This window comes from Mobula hypostoma, chromosome 15 (genome assembly GCF_963921235.1).
Source record: "Mobula hypostoma chromosome 15, sMobHyp1.1, whole genome shotgun sequence".
Lineage (NCBI taxonomy): Eukaryota > Metazoa > Chordata > Chondrichthyes > Myliobatiformes > Myliobatidae > Mobula > Mobula hypostoma.
This window is the reverse complement of record NC_086111.1, coordinates 41,185,229-41,204,610: the sequence shown is the minus strand read 5'-3', so window position 1 is coordinate 41,204,610 and position 19,382 is coordinate 41,185,229. Positions and strand designations below refer to the sequence as shown.

Below are 19,382 nucleotides of genomic sequence, written 5' to 3'. Positions count from 1 at the left end.
AGAGTTAAGAGGCCAGAGTGGGGAGCAGAAGAAGAGGGAAGGGGGAGGGATATGAATTACTGGAAGGAGAAATTGACGTTAATGCAGGTTGGAGCCCACATAGAGTTGCTCCTCCACCCTGAGGGTGGCCTCATAGTAACAAAAGAGGAGGTCATGGACCAACGTGGCAAAATCGAATGGGGATAGGAATTAAAATGATTGACCACGAGGAAATTCTGCTTTTGGTCGATAGATCATTCTGTTTTCTGTTAACCAATTCTTAATCAATGCCAGAATATTACTCCTAATATATCTGATACTACCTCTAATATCTGCTTAATTACCTCAAATGTGACACCTGATCAAGGTTCATTTGTAAGTGCAAATGCACCTTATTGGCTTGCTCACCATACCTGTCTGCTAGATTCAACCAGAAAGAAGTCAGGCTTGTCAAACGTTAATTGCCCTTGTGGACACTGCTCAACTCTTTACCAGACAGCATCAACAGCAATTTCTCTAACATCCAGTAACCTTTCCCCTCTGCACCCCCCTTTCATTTTTCTTTATCCCTCTGGTCCCTTTACCTCTTCTCTTTCCCCTCTCCTTCCCTCAGGAGATCTACTCATCACCTTCATCTTCTTCTGGTTCCCTGTCTCTTTCTCTTTATGTCATGGTCTAATGTACTTCCTTGTTGTTTCCCTTTTTATTCAGCCCTTTGCATCTTCAACTCATCACTTTCCAGCTTCTCAAATCATTCCCTGACACACCCCCTTCACATTCCTACCTTTCCCCTTCACTCGGATTTCATCTATCACCCACCAGCTCATGCTCATCCCAGCCTTCTCGCCTACTTGTTCTGGCTTCTGTCCCTGTTGAATGTCAACTGTCCATTCCCTTCCATAGATGCTGTCTGACCTGTTGAGTCCCTCCAGCGTCTTCTGTGTGTGTTTTCATTTATGTTAATTTGTCTGTTCCCTTTGGATCTCAGTCCTCTATTATTTAAAATAATAAAACTGCAGTCTTCTATTACTTGTGAGACATTTTCTTAAAAAACAGACACCAAATATTTGTTTAACTTCACTTCCACTCTCTTATTTCCCAATTTTTCGCCAAAGGAACTTGGACTGCAGAACATTTAATTCAGTAATTCAGTAATGTACATTGTCTAGATATTTCCACTAGATACAAGGATGCTGGAAACTATATATTCCACTTTAAAACTGCAGGTCATAATCCGAAAGCAACTGTCAATTAATAAGAAATTTTGAACCTAAATATCCTTAGGTGATCATTGCAGAAGATAAAAAAAATTAGTTAGTTTTAACAGCAGCAGACTATGGCGCTCCCACTCTTTGAAAGTGCCTTCTATGATTTAAGTAAAACTAAGCAATATGTGCATGAACATAGCAAAGTCATAGCTATAATTAACTATGCTTTCACACCCCAGTGCTTTGTTACCACTAATGAATGTTTAAATAGAATCCTTTACATTATGAGTCAATGGAACCAATGATGTGTGTGGATGCAAACTGTGTCCTTTGTTAGCTCTCCTTTTCATTGGGAGAAATTAAATTGAGAATGTTGGAGCCACTTTCTTTTAATAATGATGAAGCTTCAAATGGAATATTTAACCTGATAAGTGACCTTTCCTAGAAGAAAGGAATTCTCTTGAAAAATTGTGTTAGCTTATCCTTGAATAATGAAAGCAAGAACTTGTGCAGGATTGAAAGGCAGAATTTCTAATTTTGAAAAATCATATGTATGCTGGAGGTACCTACATAATCTACGCAACCTCAGGGCTGACAAAACCCTACTAGCTCTGAAAATAGAATCTGGTTAATTTTACCTCTTATTTTAAACTTTTTTATAAAAATTTAAAAAGGTTGGCACAAGTAATTTCTGTAAAATTAAAAACTGAAGAAACTAAAACATGGCATATTCATTAGCCATTGGTACTGGATTGGCTGCTAAATCTGAATCATCCCAGAATAATACTGATGTTTCAGGGCTGCAGAGCTTCAAAATCCAAACAAGGAGTGATATTTGCTGTTTGTAAACTCAGTCTTGGCTTCTGGGCACACTCTAGCAACAAGAATATTCTCAGTTGATTCCTAAAAGCAGCTGTGCTTTCAACATCTAGACTTGATACAGTTGCAAGAGTTGATTTAAACTACTTAGAAAGAGGAAGTCTGTTCACCAGTTTTGACTCAAATCGTTCAATTGCAGCATCACTAATAAGGGTCAATTAGTTTTACTCAGATACCCTGGACTTCAATGTAGGAGTTGCTTTCATTTTCAGAAGAAGATGACAAGTCATGATCCAATTTGAAAGAAGTAGCTGGGATTGCTGACGCCCCTATGACAATGAAAATCATTTTCAGGAGACAAGAGAATTTAATGACAACCTTCTCAGCATTCATAAAAACTGAAAAAAAGTGGATTAAATTCTACTAGTTCTCAAATTCTGCCAATGAAATATTGGCAATGAAAACTGAAGGCACATCACAAGGTCCGGTCCAGAATTGTCCTTGCCAGTAAATACATGTAATGTTTAGTAACTTAGTTACAGCAAAAAAATCAATTTCAACTACCAAAAGACCTCTCCTAAGTATAAAAGGTAAAATTTTCAAAACTAACAGTTAAGATTTGAAAGGAACAAATGTGATTACAGAATTATTCTACTACTGTCATAAATCTCACTTAGCATTAGGTTTACCTTTCAACAATTGATGTGATTTTTTTTGTCATATGCTTATGTTTTTCTGAAAAAAATTTTGCTTTTGTGTACATTTTTAATCTAAATATTCCAGGTAACTTCACAAACTCACCAAATTATGATTTCCCATGCTAATATTTTACTAGAGCTCATATGTATATTATTGTTTCATATGTTTTATAAATGGATCATTGTAAACCATTTATAGTGAGTAAATATAACTATGAACATTCAATTGCTTAACTCTGCTATTTTGGGTAAACAGAAGATAGTGGCTTTGCTTTTTTATTTCAGTATTAGAACAGAAGCTCAAAGGAAACTGCTTCACATATGGACACTTAAGATTGGGATACAATAAGTGCTAGTTCTATTTACTTGCCTTTGTTGTTTTAACCTTGTTGCCACTGCTGCAGGACCATCCGGAAAGATCTGGAAGAACCTTGCACTCTTCACCTTCCAGGCAGGGATCCATGTGGCACCACCACTTTTGCATCACTACAGAAGCTGGAAAAGCATGGAAAGGGAACTATTTCAGAGGATTAACAAATGACCTTGTTACACATGCAAGTAGAAAGCAGGAAACAAACTACTTAGATTGTACTATTGAAGCTGCGGTACCAACCTCAAACAAAGAAGCTATTAAATATAATTTACCTCATTGTCCGGCTGTTGGGGTCAAGTTAGTTTTATAGCTGGATTTTTGAGTTTCATTTACTAGTTTTAAGGTTCCAACAAATATAAACAGGCCATGATTATAAGTGACATTATCCAAGTTTTGGAAGGTTCTTCATGAACTCTGAAATAGATTGACTCTACCTGTTAAGATATGCATTTATAGAGTGCAAAGATCTTTAATTTTAAAGCTGTTTATCTCTTTTGTTTTATTCATTGGGTACAGCTCATCTCTTCAAGAACTTTCTGCAGTTTTGAAGTCAAGGATTTTCTGACCCCAATAAAGCTGTCCTCCCATTTCCTGTCCCCTGTAATGGCAAAGGCTAAAAGGTGCATAAGCAAGTACTTCATACCGTGAGCAAAGAATCTGAGATGAGGAATTATAACAAGACTATCAACACAAGTTGCTTGAGAGCATGAAAACAGCTCAAACATCATCCATAAATTCACCGACAACACCACTGTTACTGGAAGAATTGCAGATGACAATGATGAGATGCCCAGGAGTCTGATAGATCAACAGGTTGAGTGGGGTCGCAACAACAGCCTCACACTCAGTGTCAGCAAGAACAAGGAAGTCATTGTTCACTTCAGGAAGAGGAGGGCAGGAGAACATACTCTAGTCAACATTGGGGAGTCAGCAATAGAAAGGCTGATCAGCTTCAAGTTCCTGGTCATCAGCATTTTAGAGAATCTATCCTGGGCTCAATATATTGATACAGACATGAAGAAGGCATTGTCAAGAGGCAGTACCTGAAGAAAGCAGCATCCATCATGAAGGATCCTTCCCATTCAGGACATGCCTTCCTCTCATTACTACCATCAGAGTGAAAGCAGAGCAGCCCAAAGACAATGGTTCAGAAATTGCTTCTTCCCCTCTGTCATCAGATTTCTGACTGGTCCATGAATCCATGAACATTTTTGCTATTCCTTTTTGCATCATGTATTTATTTTTAATTTATAGTAATTTTATGTTGTACTGTAAACAAAACAACAAATTTCATTTCACGTGATGATAAATCTGATTCTGATTTTGATTCCAAGGAAAAAAAAATCTCACTAGTTTCTGAAGTACACAGAAGCTCTGGTAAATGAGAAGGTTCAGGAGTTTTTGCCAGTGCTTCCATGCTGTTCGACAGAGAGGGCAACTGTACCCCTTTCCAACATAACCTAGTCATAGTCATAGTCATAGTCATACTTTATTAATCCCGGGGGACCTGCAGAGGTCACTGAGTCATTAACTTCCCACCATAAATAGAAACCCAGGAAATAGTGTGCATTGTTAAATGATGTTTAGCTATTTAATGAAACAATTAACCAATATTACTCTTTAACAACCTCTGGGCACCCATAAATTTATTTTATAGTTGTGAGTAAATATTTCAAAGTTTCTGATCTATTTATAATAATAAAAATCACTTTTTCATTTTATTTTTAAAGATAATGTTGTTTCAGCAACCTAATCTTAAGTGTATGCTCAAATGTTCATTTTGTAATGTAAGAAAAAATAATTGTTTGCAACTTAGTATTCTGCCTCAGAATTCTTCCGTGGGAGTGACTGCTCAGTTTACTGGATGACATTACTTGTTGGGTGACAAGAGATCCCTTAGACCTAATAACTGACCAAAACCAATTTGAAGAAAAAGGTGTGGATTTGGAGATCCACAAGGCCTGCTTCCATGCTGTATTACTCTGAGAGTACGAGAAAGAATCAGTTAGAAAGAAACATAATACCACCTGCTTTAATACTAAAAGATTTGTTTAGATCAGTGCCAAACTAAGATGACAGAGCTATTATTGGACCCCATTAAATTCCACATACGTACAATAATTAAGCAATCTTTTGCCTTTATATAATAGCACAAACGGCTCCACATTCATCTTGTGGAAAAGAGAGCTTACAGGAAAAGTTACCTTCATTAGAAAATGTGATTTTCAACATTTGTCGTCTCTGGCACAATATCTACCAATTTAACACTAAATACAAATAATGCAGCACCAAAAGAAAACAGAAAATTAACATGGAATGAAACTCTCTTCTCTTTTTGCACATTATATCCTTAAGACTTCAACTTCTGTATTATAGATTATTTAAATAGATGGGGTTTGTAGTGTATTTAATATTTTAATATTTGAGTAATATTGTAAATATATTGTTTGATTAAGCATTTTCTGTTTGTTTGCATACTGTAATTCATTACCGGTTATATGTAAGAAGTACCGAATGTGAATGGTATATGTTATTACGCCACTACGTCATATGTGTGCACCTCACTAAAAGAAATAAATAATAGACCCGTTTTCCAGCTTCCATGATTTTCTTTCAATTAGTTTCCGGAGTTAAAAATCATAACAGTGGCGATGAGGTAATTTTAAAATGAGCCCAAGATTACTACATACATGTTGGATTGCAGCACTTTTTTTCCTTCTAAAGAAAAGAGACAGTTGAGTCATAAAAAAGCACAGCATGTTTCTTTGGAAGGGGCAGAGATGGTCGAGTTTAAAAATAAAGACAGTAAATGAATGAAATCCATGCATTCATAAACAGTGAGTACTGGGAGATAATAATAAATTTTTAAAAAGCTGAAAAGGCTGGCTACATCAGGAGGATAGATGTGTTCGATTGTGGAACAGATAACTGGATGATGTATACTGAATGAACTGAACAGTATTTTGAATCAAATAAAATAGCCAATGAAAAGCAAGAGTCACTATTAGAGAGTGCAATAGATAGAAAAGATTACAGATTGCTTAGAACTTTTACTGCTCCAATCAAAATAGCCAAAATAAGCTTTGCTGATATCATGAACTTAATACAGGAAATGATTGGCAGGGTGGAGATACATCTCTACTAAAGGAGTTGTAAGGTACTCCTTCCCTTCGCTAGCTTCCAAGTCACCCTTGGGAAAGGTGTAGCATCTGCTTAGTCCTCTGAGCAGGGTCACATGAAGCCACGGGAGCAGGTGATAGATGGTCATATGAGCAGCTGGTAAACATCACAAGTCTTGGTAATGCAACCACTGACATGAGACAGACAATCTCTGATGAATATTGATAATGGCTGGGGTCACCCATGTAGAAAAATCACTGCCCAGAAGAAGGCAATGGCAAACCACTTCTGTAGAAAAATTTGCCAAGAACAATCATGGTCAAAGACCTTGATCGCCTACATCATAGACTAAGCACATAATGATGATGATGAATGCAGAAACATTTAGAACCAAAGCCATTTTGATTGCAGAATACTTTATGTTTCATAAGTGAAATCAAAAGGAAGGGGAGTCCATCTCAGGTTAAGTGGCTGAATTGAAGAAATAGTTCGAGCATTGTCAGTTCAGTGATGGGGTTAATGATGCACTGAGAGAGCTTTTATTTTGTGGAATCTTACAAGAAAGCATTTGAAAATAGCTCCTAACTGAAGTGTAACTCAAATTTAAAAGAGCAGTTGAAATTGCTGTAACAATGGAAACAGCAGTCAAAGATGCAATGAGTTGCAGTCAGGAATGAAAATGAGTATGAACAAAATTGCAACGTCTAAGCAGAAACCTGCCTGGCCAAACAAAAGTGTTTCCTTTGTGGCAGGGGTTCACATACACCAGACCAAAGTGGAAAGGTGAAAATTGCAGAAAATGCAACAAAGTAAGACGTATACAAAGAGCACGGTGGGCAGACAAAAATAAAAGGACTGCACAGGGAAGAGGAAAAGATAAAAAGTCAAAATGCTGTTTCAAAAAGAGCACTAATCTGTTTGCTGTTGATGAAAAAATTATTAATGATGAGAGTGACACAGGCCTGATGAGCTTTCAGATTTGTATTGTAAAAACTAACAGGAGAGAAGCAATATGCTTACACAGGAAGTGAACAACAAATTAATTAAAATGGCATTTGACACTGGCTCGGCCATTTCAGTCATTCCATAAAATGAGTTTGAATAGCATTTCAAAGGTATGCACTGAAGCCTGCAGGTATCTAACTAAGAACTTATATTGCACAAAAGGTAACTGCTGTGGGAATGATAAAAGTAACAGTGAAATACAACAACCTGCCACATTGAGCTTGTATCCAGTAAAAACAGGAGGGCCAGCGTTGTGAGGGCATGATTGGCTGAGACAACTGCAACTTCATTGGACATCCATCCACCAGCTGCATGCCACAACCCCTGCAATAGAGTCAACTGAAAGCAAGTTAAGAAAGGCACTGGATGATGCCACAGCAGTGTTCAAGGATGGCTTTGGAAAATTCAAACATTTCAAAGGCAAATAATGTTAAATGAAAATCCCACACCCAAGTTTTGCAAACCCCACCCGGTTCCTTACACCATCTGTGATAAAGTAACCAGTGAGCTAGATTGCTTGGAGGCTGAAGAAATTCTTTCTAAGGCTGAGTGGAGCCCATGGGCAATGCCAGTTGCCCCAGTAACCAAGAAGAATGGGTCTGTCAGGATCTTTGGTGATTTAAAGGTCACCGTCAGCCCAGTACTGAAAGTAAATCACTACCCACTGCCCAGGATAGAGGAAAACTTTGCAAACCTTTCTGGAGGAAAACACTTCAGCAAAGTGGATGTAGCTGAGGTCTACCTATACATGGAGATGGATGGAGAGTCCAAAGTGTTTGTCACTATAAAAAAACTCACAAATGGCTTTATCGCTATAAAAGGCTTATATTTTTTATTATCATCTGCTCCTACACTCCAGCAGAAAGCTCTGGACCAAGTGCTGCAAGGCTGCCCAGGTACTCAATGTTACCCATAAGTATGAAAAAGAACATTTCCAAAACCTCAAGAAAGTGTTAAAAAAATAAGATTGTGGATACAGAGAATGACGCAATAAGTGTGAATTCTTTAAACCAAGCATCACTTATTGTGGTCACACCATTAACGCACAAGAATTACACAAATGTACTGAGCAAATTCAAGCAGTGCAGAATGTCCCAGGGACAAAGTGCATAATACAGTTGTGCTCCTTTTCAGGATTTACCAATTACTATAGCAGGTTCCTGCCAAACCTCTCCACTGTGCTCCTGCCCTTAAAGTCATTACTACAGATTGGAAAGAAATGACAATGGACAAAGCAGCATGAGGTGGCTTTCCAAAAGTCAAAGGAAATGGTGACATTAGACACTGTATTTACACATCATTATGATCTACATCGTCCAGTGAAGCTTTCCTGTGGCGTCTCACCATATGATATTAGTGCTGTCATGAGTGATGGAAGTGAACACCTCATAGCCTTTGCATCACGTTCCCTTACCGCTGCAGAGAAAACTCACACACAGCTTGACAGAGAGGCCTTGAGTCTGGTTTGGGGTGTAAAACGTTTTAACCAGTACTTGTTTGGGAGTTTAACCTCATACTGATCATCAACTACTAGTGTCCATTTTCAATCCACAGAAGTATGTTCCATTAACAGTAGCAGCAGAAATGCAGAGATGGGCTCTGTTTCTTGGAGGACACCATTACAAGATCAAATTGAAGAAGACAACTAATCATGGAAATACTGATGGATTGCCCAATTTACCATTGGTAAGGAAAATAACCGAACATTTTACGAAAGAGGATGCTGCTCTAGACATGTTCTCCCTAATGCAAATCAAACGTCTCCCTATTATGGCAGAGATGATCCAAAGAGAAACCAAAAAAGACCCCACGCTGTCTCAGGTCTAAATGGCAACCCAAAGTAGCTGGAATGTGCAGCAGAAATTCCAGTTCCCTCTTTTTTAGCAGCACCAGGATGAACTTGCCCTTGACAGGGGTTGCCTTATGTGGAGATTGAGAGTCGCTGTAACATCCAAGCTGAAAGCCAAGTTGTTGGAGGAGCCACATGCTGGTCATCTACACGTGGTCGAAACGTGCTCAAAGCTTTGTCTGGTGGCCTGGTTTAGATCAGTAGATTGAGTAGCTCACCTTGCACTGTTTGGGCTGCCAGCATGTCCAGAAGGTGCCAAGAGCAGCACCTCTCCATCCCAAGGAACGGTCTATGTTGCCCTCGCAGGGAAGAAGTGTGTGCAGAGCTGTCAGAACCACTTCCTGCTGTCCCAGAGTCAACTCCTACAACCACCAGAGAGGAGGTCCAGAACCTGAGATTGTTTCATAGCCACATGTCTCACTTGCCAAGCAGAGTGACCGAACCTTGTCAGGAAAGGCATTATCCCACAAGAGTAAGAAATCCTCCACAGCAATTAAATCTTTAGGACTGAATGGGACAATTTCAAATTTAACATGCTGAGAATGTCAATAAGGTAGTTGTATTATATACAGCACTGTGTGCGAATATATTTAAATATGACTAGAGAGCAATACAATATACATTTGAGTTGAGATACATTCTATATTGAGTTGGAGTTTGTAGCTAAGCAGGGTGGAGTATTTAATATTTCAGTGATATTTGAGTAATTTTGTAAATATATTATGGCGAGCTTTCGGTCCATGATGACAGACAAGGAAAGCTCGTTTATCTCAAATGCAGCTTAAAACACGGCAAGCACAATAGCGGGCAGAATGCACTGGCTCGGTGAGATCTAACTGAGCTGTATACAGACAGGGGAGGTGATTATTACACACCTTGGTTACATTCAGGGTGGTTCTCAAACACACAACTAAACAACAGTGTAACCCGAGCTAAAATGTAACACGAAATGAATTCAAACATCTCACCAAAATTCTACTGAACATGCACACCACCAACGCATTTTAAAAACTAGAACAATAAGTAGCACTGGCCGCCAGGAATGCTGCAGCGAGCTGTCGACCGTGCCCCCGGAGCACCACACTGCCCCTACCTGAGGGGTCAGCCGTCCCAGGCAACCACAGGGTCCACAACAAAGTCCAAAAATCCCGGAGCGCTGGGGTGGGGTGGGGGGGGCCTCTGTTGACCCCCACCCAGGAGAGACACTGTTTGGTGGGGCAAGAGGAAGGGCATCCAGAGTGTCACTTTCTTTCCTCAGCCTCACTGTATCAGTGGTGGCCAGGGGCTGACACAGTGCCAACTGGTATGACTTCCTTCCGCCACACCCAGTATAACACATTTGAGGTGTGGTTGAGCACCTCTCCTGGCCCCTTCCAGTGGCTTCCAAGCTTGGGGGATAGTCCTTTCTTCCATGTGGGGCTGGAGACTCAAGCTCAATCCCACACACCGAGTCCTGTCCCCGGCTGTAGGCATCATAAGCCCGTTTTTGGCAGCCACTAGCTGGGCCACATCATAACCAGCCCGCAGGCGCCCCCCCAAGCCTCCCCAGGAATCCCTAGTTGGTGCACATTTGGTGCTCTCCTGAACTGCTGTCCGGTATGTCCAAAATGCTAGGGGTCTGTGGTGATCCCAATCGTGCCGGTGCTAGCTGAGGAGGATGGCCAGGGTGTGGTTAAAACGCTCCAACAGCCTATCACTTTGTGGGTGAAGGGAGTGGTCCACGTTTTGGTGATTCCCAGCCGCCTGCAGACTTCAACCAACACCTACAACTCAAAGTTGCATCCCTGGTCGCTGCAGAGTTCTATTGAGCTCCTCAGGGGTGCTGAACAGCAGAAGAACTCCTCCACAAGTCTTTCAGCATTGGTGGTAGCACTCCGGTCAGGGACCGCATACACCTCTGGCCACTTCGTCAAGTAATCCATGACCATGAGAAAGTAGCGGTTCCTGGCTTCGGTGCGGGCAAAGGGACCCAGGATGTCCACCCCTACGTACTCTATTGGGGCCCCTGCCAGCAATTGCTGCATTGGTGCCCTTCTGGGATGTGCAAACATCGCAGCAGTGCATGAACAGCTCCACGTCCTGTCTGCACCCAGGCCAATTGAAGCATCTGTGCAGCTTGCCCACCGTCTTTGAGACCCGAAAATGGCCGGCTCCCCACCAGCTCGTCCACCAACCACAGCACCGTGGCACTGAGCTCCCAGGGGATGTCTGTTGCAGTCGGAAAACAGCCACCGCAGGACCAGCAACCCGGGCAAGCACCCCCTGCTGAGAGTATTGGGCTTTGGCCTCTGGATCCAGGTAAGAAACCTCTGCTTATTCCAGCCGCTGTCCTGCGCTCAGCCATCCTTTCACCCGGACCAGCACGGGATCACTCTCCTGCTCACTACACAGTCACTGGTGGTCATTGGTAGGGAGGTCTATCTTGCTGTGACCACCGCTTGCCCCTGACTCCGCTCCTCAAGGCATCAGCAGGAATGACACTTGGTGGCCTTGCAGGGACAGTGAGAGAGGGCGACAGCATTGCCATAGTGCCCTCCGCCAGGGTGCTGTACCTCCAAATCGCAGCCTTGGAGAGCCTTCAGCAACCGTGCCAGCTGCCCCACAGGACCGCGGAAGCTCAACAGATCAGTGGCGCATGGTCCGTGCGACTTGAGTGTTTGGATTGGAGCTCGTCCTCCCATGGCTGTGGCATCTTGGGTTCGTCGGCACAGGCCGCCAGAGAGGCAGGTTACGCGCCCAGCTGCGTACTCTAGGTATGCTCGCTCCATCGGAGTTTCCTGGGAAGGCATGATGCTCGGCGGCCAGGCTCACCCTCCAAGCCAACATACTGTCTTCGGAAGCGGGCCAGTGGGTGCGGGGCAAAGGCACTCCATCCAACGTCATAGCTCTTCAATTTCACCGTCAATTTCTATATCCCTCTCCTGACACCAGTGAGGCAAGCACTTGATTCATGACGACAGACGAGAAAAGCTCATTTATCTTAACTGACGTATTTATTGCGACAAACACAATAACAGACAGAGCACACTAGCTCGGTGAGAACTAACTCAGTCACATACAGACGGGGGAGGTGATTATTACGCACATTGGTTACAGTCAGGGTGGCCCACAAACACACAAGTGAACAACTGTATAACCGAGCTAAAATGTAACAACAAATTTGAACATCTCATCGTAATCCCACTGAACATGCACACCACAAACGCATTTTAAAAACAAGAACACTACGTAGCGCTGGCCACTAGGAATGCTGTGGCGAGCTGTCAACCACGCCCCCGGAGCATCACGATATTGTTTGATTAAGCATTCTATGTTCAGTTTCATAATTCATTATGGGTTATATGTAAGAAGTAAGTAAATGGCATTGAGCCATTACACCACCAAGTGATACGTGCGCTCCTCACTGAAAGAAATATAACTAAGTAGACCTGTTTCCTGGGTCTCGTGTTTTTTGTTTAATTAGTTTATGACGTTACAAAACAGGTTTTAATAACGTGATTTTGGAAGTACCTTGACTGACTCTGACCAAAACGTGAATTCATAAACTAACTTCCTGGAACAGCAAACAGAAATCCTTTGTATAATTGTTTTTAGCTACTGAATCCATCTTGTGCCTTCATTAAATTTTTTGCATATTTTCAATTACTGCAAACAATCACAGTGCAGCGGCTAACACCTTCAGATAATGCAGCAAATTAACTGATTAATAGATAAACAAGCAAACTAAAAGCAATTTTATGTTTATCTGTTTTTGGCCATATCATACCTACCTATTGCCAACAGTCCTTTGCTTGGCATATCTCAGACTTCTGCATTTAGCAAACACGGAAGTCTAAAAGGAGCCAAAGTTCAAATGTGGCCATTTCTTACCTGGTCCAATGGGCTCACACTATGTACAGAGGAACAGCTGGACTGGGGGACCAGATGTAAGCTAATACAAGTACAACACCATTCACTTGAATGGGGTCGCCAACTATGAAGAAAAGACAAGTTTTTTTTTTGATTAGCTGCTATCATTTTGTTTGAAATATTTATTGAGATATAGCATAGTAAGAGTCCTTCCAACCCAGCATGCCCGCTCCACCCAATTATACATGTGACCAACTTTTGGAATATGAGAGGAGACTAGAGCACCCACACGGTTATGAGGAGAACTTACAAGCTCCTTACAGACAGCAGTGGAATTGAGCCTGGGTCACTGGCAACGTAATGGTGTTACCTGAACATGCTACCATGAATTTGCAGTTAAATTCCTGCAGGTTTTAAAGCAGAGATAAGCAGATAGCTCGAAATAAATCTGAAAGAAATGAAATCACTTTAAAATCATATTTTTCTCTATTATTTGCACCAGCAATTATAAACACATTTGCTGAATGGAGGTTGGAAACAAATGTTAAAGTTTTATGTTAAAGCTCTGCTGTCAAAATGAAGCCACACTCAGGTTGGAGGAACAACACCTTATATTCCATCTCAGTAGCCTCCAACCTGATGGCATGAACATTGGCTTCTCCAACTTCCGTTAATGCCCCTCCTCCCCTTCTTAGCCCATCCCTTATTTATTGATTTTTTTCCCCTTTTTTTTCTCTCTCTGTCACTCTCACAACTACTCCTTGTCTTCTTTCCAACTTCCTCTGGTGCTCCCCTCCCTCTTTCTTTCTCCTTAGGCCTCCCGTCCTATAATCCTTTCCCTTCTCCAGCCTTGTATCCATTTTGCCAATCAACCTTTCAGCTCTCAGCTCCATCCCTCCCCCTCCTGTCTTCTATCATTTCGGATCTCCCCCTCCCCCTCCCACTTTCAAATCTCTTACTATCTCTTCTTTCAGTTAGTCCTGACGAAGGGTCTCGGCCCGAAACGTTGACTGTACTTCTTCCTATAGATGCTGCCAGGCCTGCTGCGTTCACCAGCATTTTGTGTGTGTTGCTTAAAGTGAAACAGCTCTCCTTCCTGAAGACTCTCCCTTTCTTGGTGGCTGCAGGGGGCTAAATTTCTTTGACTCCCTTTGATCTCTTATTAGCTTCATCATATTGTCTTCTGATTGAAAGGTTAGGCAGGCAATTTTATTGCAACCTCATCCCATGCTGCTGCATAACCTGCGATATGGGAATGATCCAGGGAATTATGGAAGCACGCCTGATCAATACCTTGCTTGTTGAGTGTTGTTGCAGCTTTGGAGCAAGTTATAAAGACGGAATGCCACGTTGTGTGTCATTCGGCAAGCCTCTGATAGTTCACAAAGAGCTCCAATCCAAACACTCAAATATCACATTTAGCAACCATATTTTTTGGAGTGGAGGAAAGAGCGGTGTTGGCAGCTGGAAGACAGTTGTTGAGCAGTGAACAAGGGAGTGGAAGAGATTTCACATTAGAGCTAAATATGGGTAACCATGGATGTCCTCCAAGGCCAAAGGACATCATTTCATAAGGTTATTGCCATTTAAGAGCTGGTTGGCAGTCCGTCATGAGAGAGGCCTCTGGAAGATCAGAGCCATGGAATCACGCAGAATGGAAGTAAGGAGGAAAAGAGACATGCATTGCAGTTTTTGTGAAATCACAGGCCAGTGGGACTGAGAGTTGAGGGACATCAGATCAGGGGTTTGAAGATGACGTTATGGGCTAGGATGGATGCTGGGTGAGAGGAGATCTTTAATAGGCCAGGTCTGATGAACACAGCAGATGGGCATGGGGATATCACACCTGTATCTCCCATCCCATCAGTAATGTTGCTAAGGCTCTTTTGCCTCCTTTCAGGGATTATCAAGCCTCATAATACATGGTATGCAGCATTAAAATCCGTCAAAGTATACTCCACAAACGCCTATCAGCATATTTAAATCTCTCAAGGGCAGACTCCTTCCTCTGCTCCTCAAGTCGATCCCAACTAAAGAACAAGGTTAGGATGCTTCAGAAAGAAATATGAAGTTAAAGTTCCCATTTTATGAGGTGTACTGTCAATTTTTAGCCCCATGTGTGACCAGCAATATTCCAGTCAGTGTTCTGTCAACCAAACTGCATGGGAGACAGGGGTAGGGTGAGGGTCTGTAAAATGCCTCAGAGTGCTCCAAAGATTTAGTGGTGTCTCTCTGGGACATGTTTAGAACACATTTTAATTGCTGTGAAGTAGGTGTCAGCTACATTCCCTTTAATTTCAATGTAAGTCTGCTGATCCCCAATGAAAATTAGTTGCAACTTGTACATCACTTCAACTTCAAAATATTAGAGCATTCTCAAGATGAGCTGATGAGGCTAAGCTTCTGCATTTAATGCCAAACTTACAGTAAAATATTAATTTAGAATTGTAATTTGCAGTCAGTAGCAAAGTATATAAACTAAAATAACAACCAATGCTCCTGTGAGAAATATCAAATGATTTATGAGCAAGCAGAGTTCTTTTCTCTATCTGCACACCTTACTGAGACAAAGCCAAAAACACTTGAGTTAGGGGAAAAGGGACAAATTACTGGAGAGAAAAAGCACATTAACTTCTTTTTATAGTTTTGCATTCTGCACACTGCAGATTCTTGTTTGAAGATTATGTAGTTCATCCTCGGGAGAAATCTGCTACAAACTAATGAGCTTATTCATTGAAATGAGTGAAATGCCAGCCAGCACTCTACAGTAGACGCACATACTGTACTTCACTCTACAGTAAAATATATGTTCTAGACTGAAAATGAATAATTCCATAATAAACACCTGCATATGATTTGATATTATCCTGAATAACCAAGGAACCTCAGCACCAAATTACAAACATGTGTTATAATTAAAAGGGGAGATGACATCAAGCAACTGCCTCCAGGTTTCTTAATTATATAATTATGATAAAATTATTTCTCCAGGTCATTTTAAATATAGAAAAGTCTTTAAAACTTAAATGTTTTACGATGTTCAACACATCGTTACTTTCAGAAGTGAGTTTTTGCAGAGCAGTATCATAAATATAGTAATGATTGAATGGTTCATTTTTTTTCCAAATGATTCAAATATTCAAATCCTCATCTTTATCTGAGAATTTAATTTAGAATCTAAGACTGTAAGATTTGTCTCTGTGTGCTTTGGATGGTAAAACATCCACAACTGTTTCCAAAATGATATTCAGTAGGCATTATGACACAAGCCAGTTAGCACACCATATCAACAAGGGCATTAAAGCAGGCACATTAAAGTTAACACTCATCGGGAGTAGGGAGAATAGGATGTGGTCAGCAAGCTTAATGTCAGCACTATCATTTGGATTGCACTTAACCTTCGTCAGATGAGTTTGCATTCCGTCGCAGCATGGAAATCCCACCAGCATTTTTTAAAGAGACCATCAACCTTGAGGTGTTACTTCTGGATTTCCACTGGCTGCTGCCATGATTCTACAAGATGTTTGAGGCTATCTAGCCCCTCGGTAAATGATGAAGCTCCATGGTATAAGAAAGGTTGGGAACCCTCTAAATATTATTAAACTCCAAATATCCCATGTGCTTAGGCATTTAAAGTCTTCTGGACAAATTAATTTTTCTCTAGACATGGATGATTAGATTAGATTCAACTTTATTGTCATTGTGCCCAGTACAGATACAAAGCCAATGAAATGCAGTTAGCATCTGACCAGAAATGCAAAGAATAGTGTTAGTTACATAGTAGGCACACTCTTTTGACTGGAAAAGGGCACACAATGGAGGACAATTATAGAGGAAGAGGAGGAGGAGGAGGTGCACAAAGTCTCTCAGTGGGAGGCCGTTTCACCGAAGGTGATCAAGGAGCTATGCTCCTATTTGTATCTCAATGAGAAATAGTTTAAGATGCCTGAGCTTCCGTTAGGGCTTCCTTGCCAAATTCTGAAAATACTTTAGGCACAATTGGCATAGCTTGGGCCCCACAGTAGCGAAGCATTTAGCATGATGCTATTGCAGCTCAGGACGTCGGAGTTGGGAGTTCAATCCCAGCATTACCTGTAAGGAATCTGTACATCCTCCCTGTGGATGCCATAGTTTTCCCCGGGTCCTCTGGTTTCCTGCCACAGTCCAAAGGCGTACCTGGCAGGTTAATTGGTCGCTGTAAATTGCCCTGTTAGGGTTAGAGTTAAATCGGAGTTGTCGGGAAATTCCATGTGGTGCAGCTCGAAGGGCCTATTCCACACCGTATCACTAAATGAAAAATTAATTAATTAATTGCCACATCACTGTAGGGCAAGGGCCACACTTTCAGTCACTGTCATGATCGCTGAGGCAGAGTCATGGTCCACAAGGCTGGAACTGGAAGAACAGGAGGATGCGGAGAATGGAAAAGTGGAATCGAGCAAGCAAACATAAATAGGAAACTTAAACCCATGTGAACAAAACCAATTCCAGTTCCTCAACCACAACGTCACGCTCAGTCTTCGCTGAGCACCATAGCCCATTCACTTGGTCACAGAATAAAACCAAACACACAACACAGAATAACCAGTCTAAACCAGTTTTTAATGAAGTAAAATATAAGGGACAGAAACATCAGCTAATTAACCTTGTGCACTCCGCCTTAAGACCTGCCTTTGCTTTTCATGTTGCCCCTGTGCAGTACTGCCTGATGAATATTTGCTGATGGTCAGTGAAGGAGACAACTGATGGCCTTGGAGATGAACTTGAGGAGGACTGGCTTAGAAGACCAAGCCTCAGATTGCATTATCTCTGCAAAGACAGCAGCTGTCAGAGCTAGTAACAAGAGACAGCCAAAAGTCAGAGTTGAATCACATTCAGATTCATTCATCACATCAAAACACACAGTGAAATGTGTCATTTGTGTTAGCAAGCAGCGCATGCAAGGATGTGCTGAGGGCAGCCCTTAAGCACTGCCACATGTTCCAGCGCAAACCCATAATGTTCAGCAGAATCACACCAGCAGCACAACAACAACAAACAAAACAAGACAATGACTGCAAAACTATCCCTTTTCCCACCTTTCCAACAACTCAACCACTCATACACACAGACAGGCCTCCAGCCCCAAGGTAGGCCGCCTCTGGGCCTCCAGTTCTTGGCAGATATCAAGATATCTCACAGATATCAAGCCTCCAAATTCCAGTTCCTGGCCTGGATGCAGGATCGCAGATATTGTGCCTGTGACCTCTGGACAAACAGACCCAGAGGTTTTGACCTCCATGAGTGGTGTTATCATGAGAGAGGACTGCAGGTTCATCTTCATGCAGTAGGATCCACTACCTACCCCTGCCATAGAGCAGTACCTCAGCAAACCAGACTATGCTGGCAAGTAGATTCCTGCTTCGCTGTGATATTCTGCAAGGCCCATTTCACCCCAGATACATGATGGCAGCCTGAACTTACATTGCAGTGGCTAGATAGTTGGTGGCTGTGCTTCAGCTCCAAAGGAAGCTGAGACATTAGTCATCAGATACTACATTATGATCGAATCCAGAAGTAACTACTTCCATGCTGCAAAAGAACGGGCTCCTGTCTGTGTGATTATGCATCAGATTCATTGATCACAAAATGTAAAATTTCAATGCATATACATATTAGCCTAGTTCTACAAGTGGCCTCAACAAAATCTTCATTTGGCTCCTCTCTACTGCTGAACTTGATCTCTAGGGAGTTAGCACCAGCAGTTATCATCTTTTAAAAAATGCCCTCCCACCGAAAGCAATTTAATTGTTAGTCTTGTGGAGATCAACAATTGAGCATGGACTTATGGGAATTCTGTAGCACCTTGGAGAATCTATCCAACGGACATATTCCTGGTTCAGGGCTCTGTCAACAGAATGACAACGGGAGACCACAGTATGCTTTGATTGTTTGTTTACTGATTTATAGATAGATAGATAGCTAGATAGATAGATAGATAGATAAATGTAGCACCCTTCAGCCCTTCAAGCTGCAACATCCACAGTGCCCGAAAACCCCAATTTAACCCTAACCTACTCACAGGACAATTTATAGTGACCAGTTAACCTACCCGGTACATCTTTGGACTGTGGGGGGGGAAACCGGAGCACCCAGAGGAAATCCATGCATTCCACAAGGAGGACGAACAGAGACTTCTTACAGATGGTGCTGGAAATAAGCTCCAAATTCTGACACCCCAAGCTGTAGTAACATCACACTACCACGGTGCCATTTGAATTGTATTCATTTAAATTTGTTTAATTATCTTTAAAAGTTCATAAGTGGCTTATTTTATGAAACTGTTGAATTCAATTATTTTGAAATGTTCTGATTGCTTTTATTTTTTTTAGTAGATTTTGTTTGCTTATGGAGAAGCATACAAGGATCTTGACAGGTCATATGCCAAGGACATGTCACAAGATTTCTCATCAATCATGTGGACTGGGCTTGATCTGCCTGCC

The 19,382-nt window shown here is 41.6% G+C and overlaps 1 protein-coding gene across 3 annotated transcripts in view; it reads right to left on the bottom strand.

Annotated features, from left to right (window-relative positions):
• The window catches only part of tafa4b (TAFA chemokine like family member 4b), a 360,145-nt gene that overhangs the window by 124,823 nt on the left and 215,940 nt on the right, over positions 1-19,382 (bottom strand). For 2 of the 3 annotated variants that reach the window (XM_063068391.1, XM_063068392.1), the window contains one exon: positions 3,075-3,199. In XM_063068391.1, the coding sequence (XP_062924461.1) occupies positions 3,075-3,199 (125 nt within the window). Of the gene's footprint in view, positions 1-3,062; positions 3,200-19,382 lie in introns of those variants that run through there. The other variant, XM_063068393.1, reaches the window with a different exon arrangement.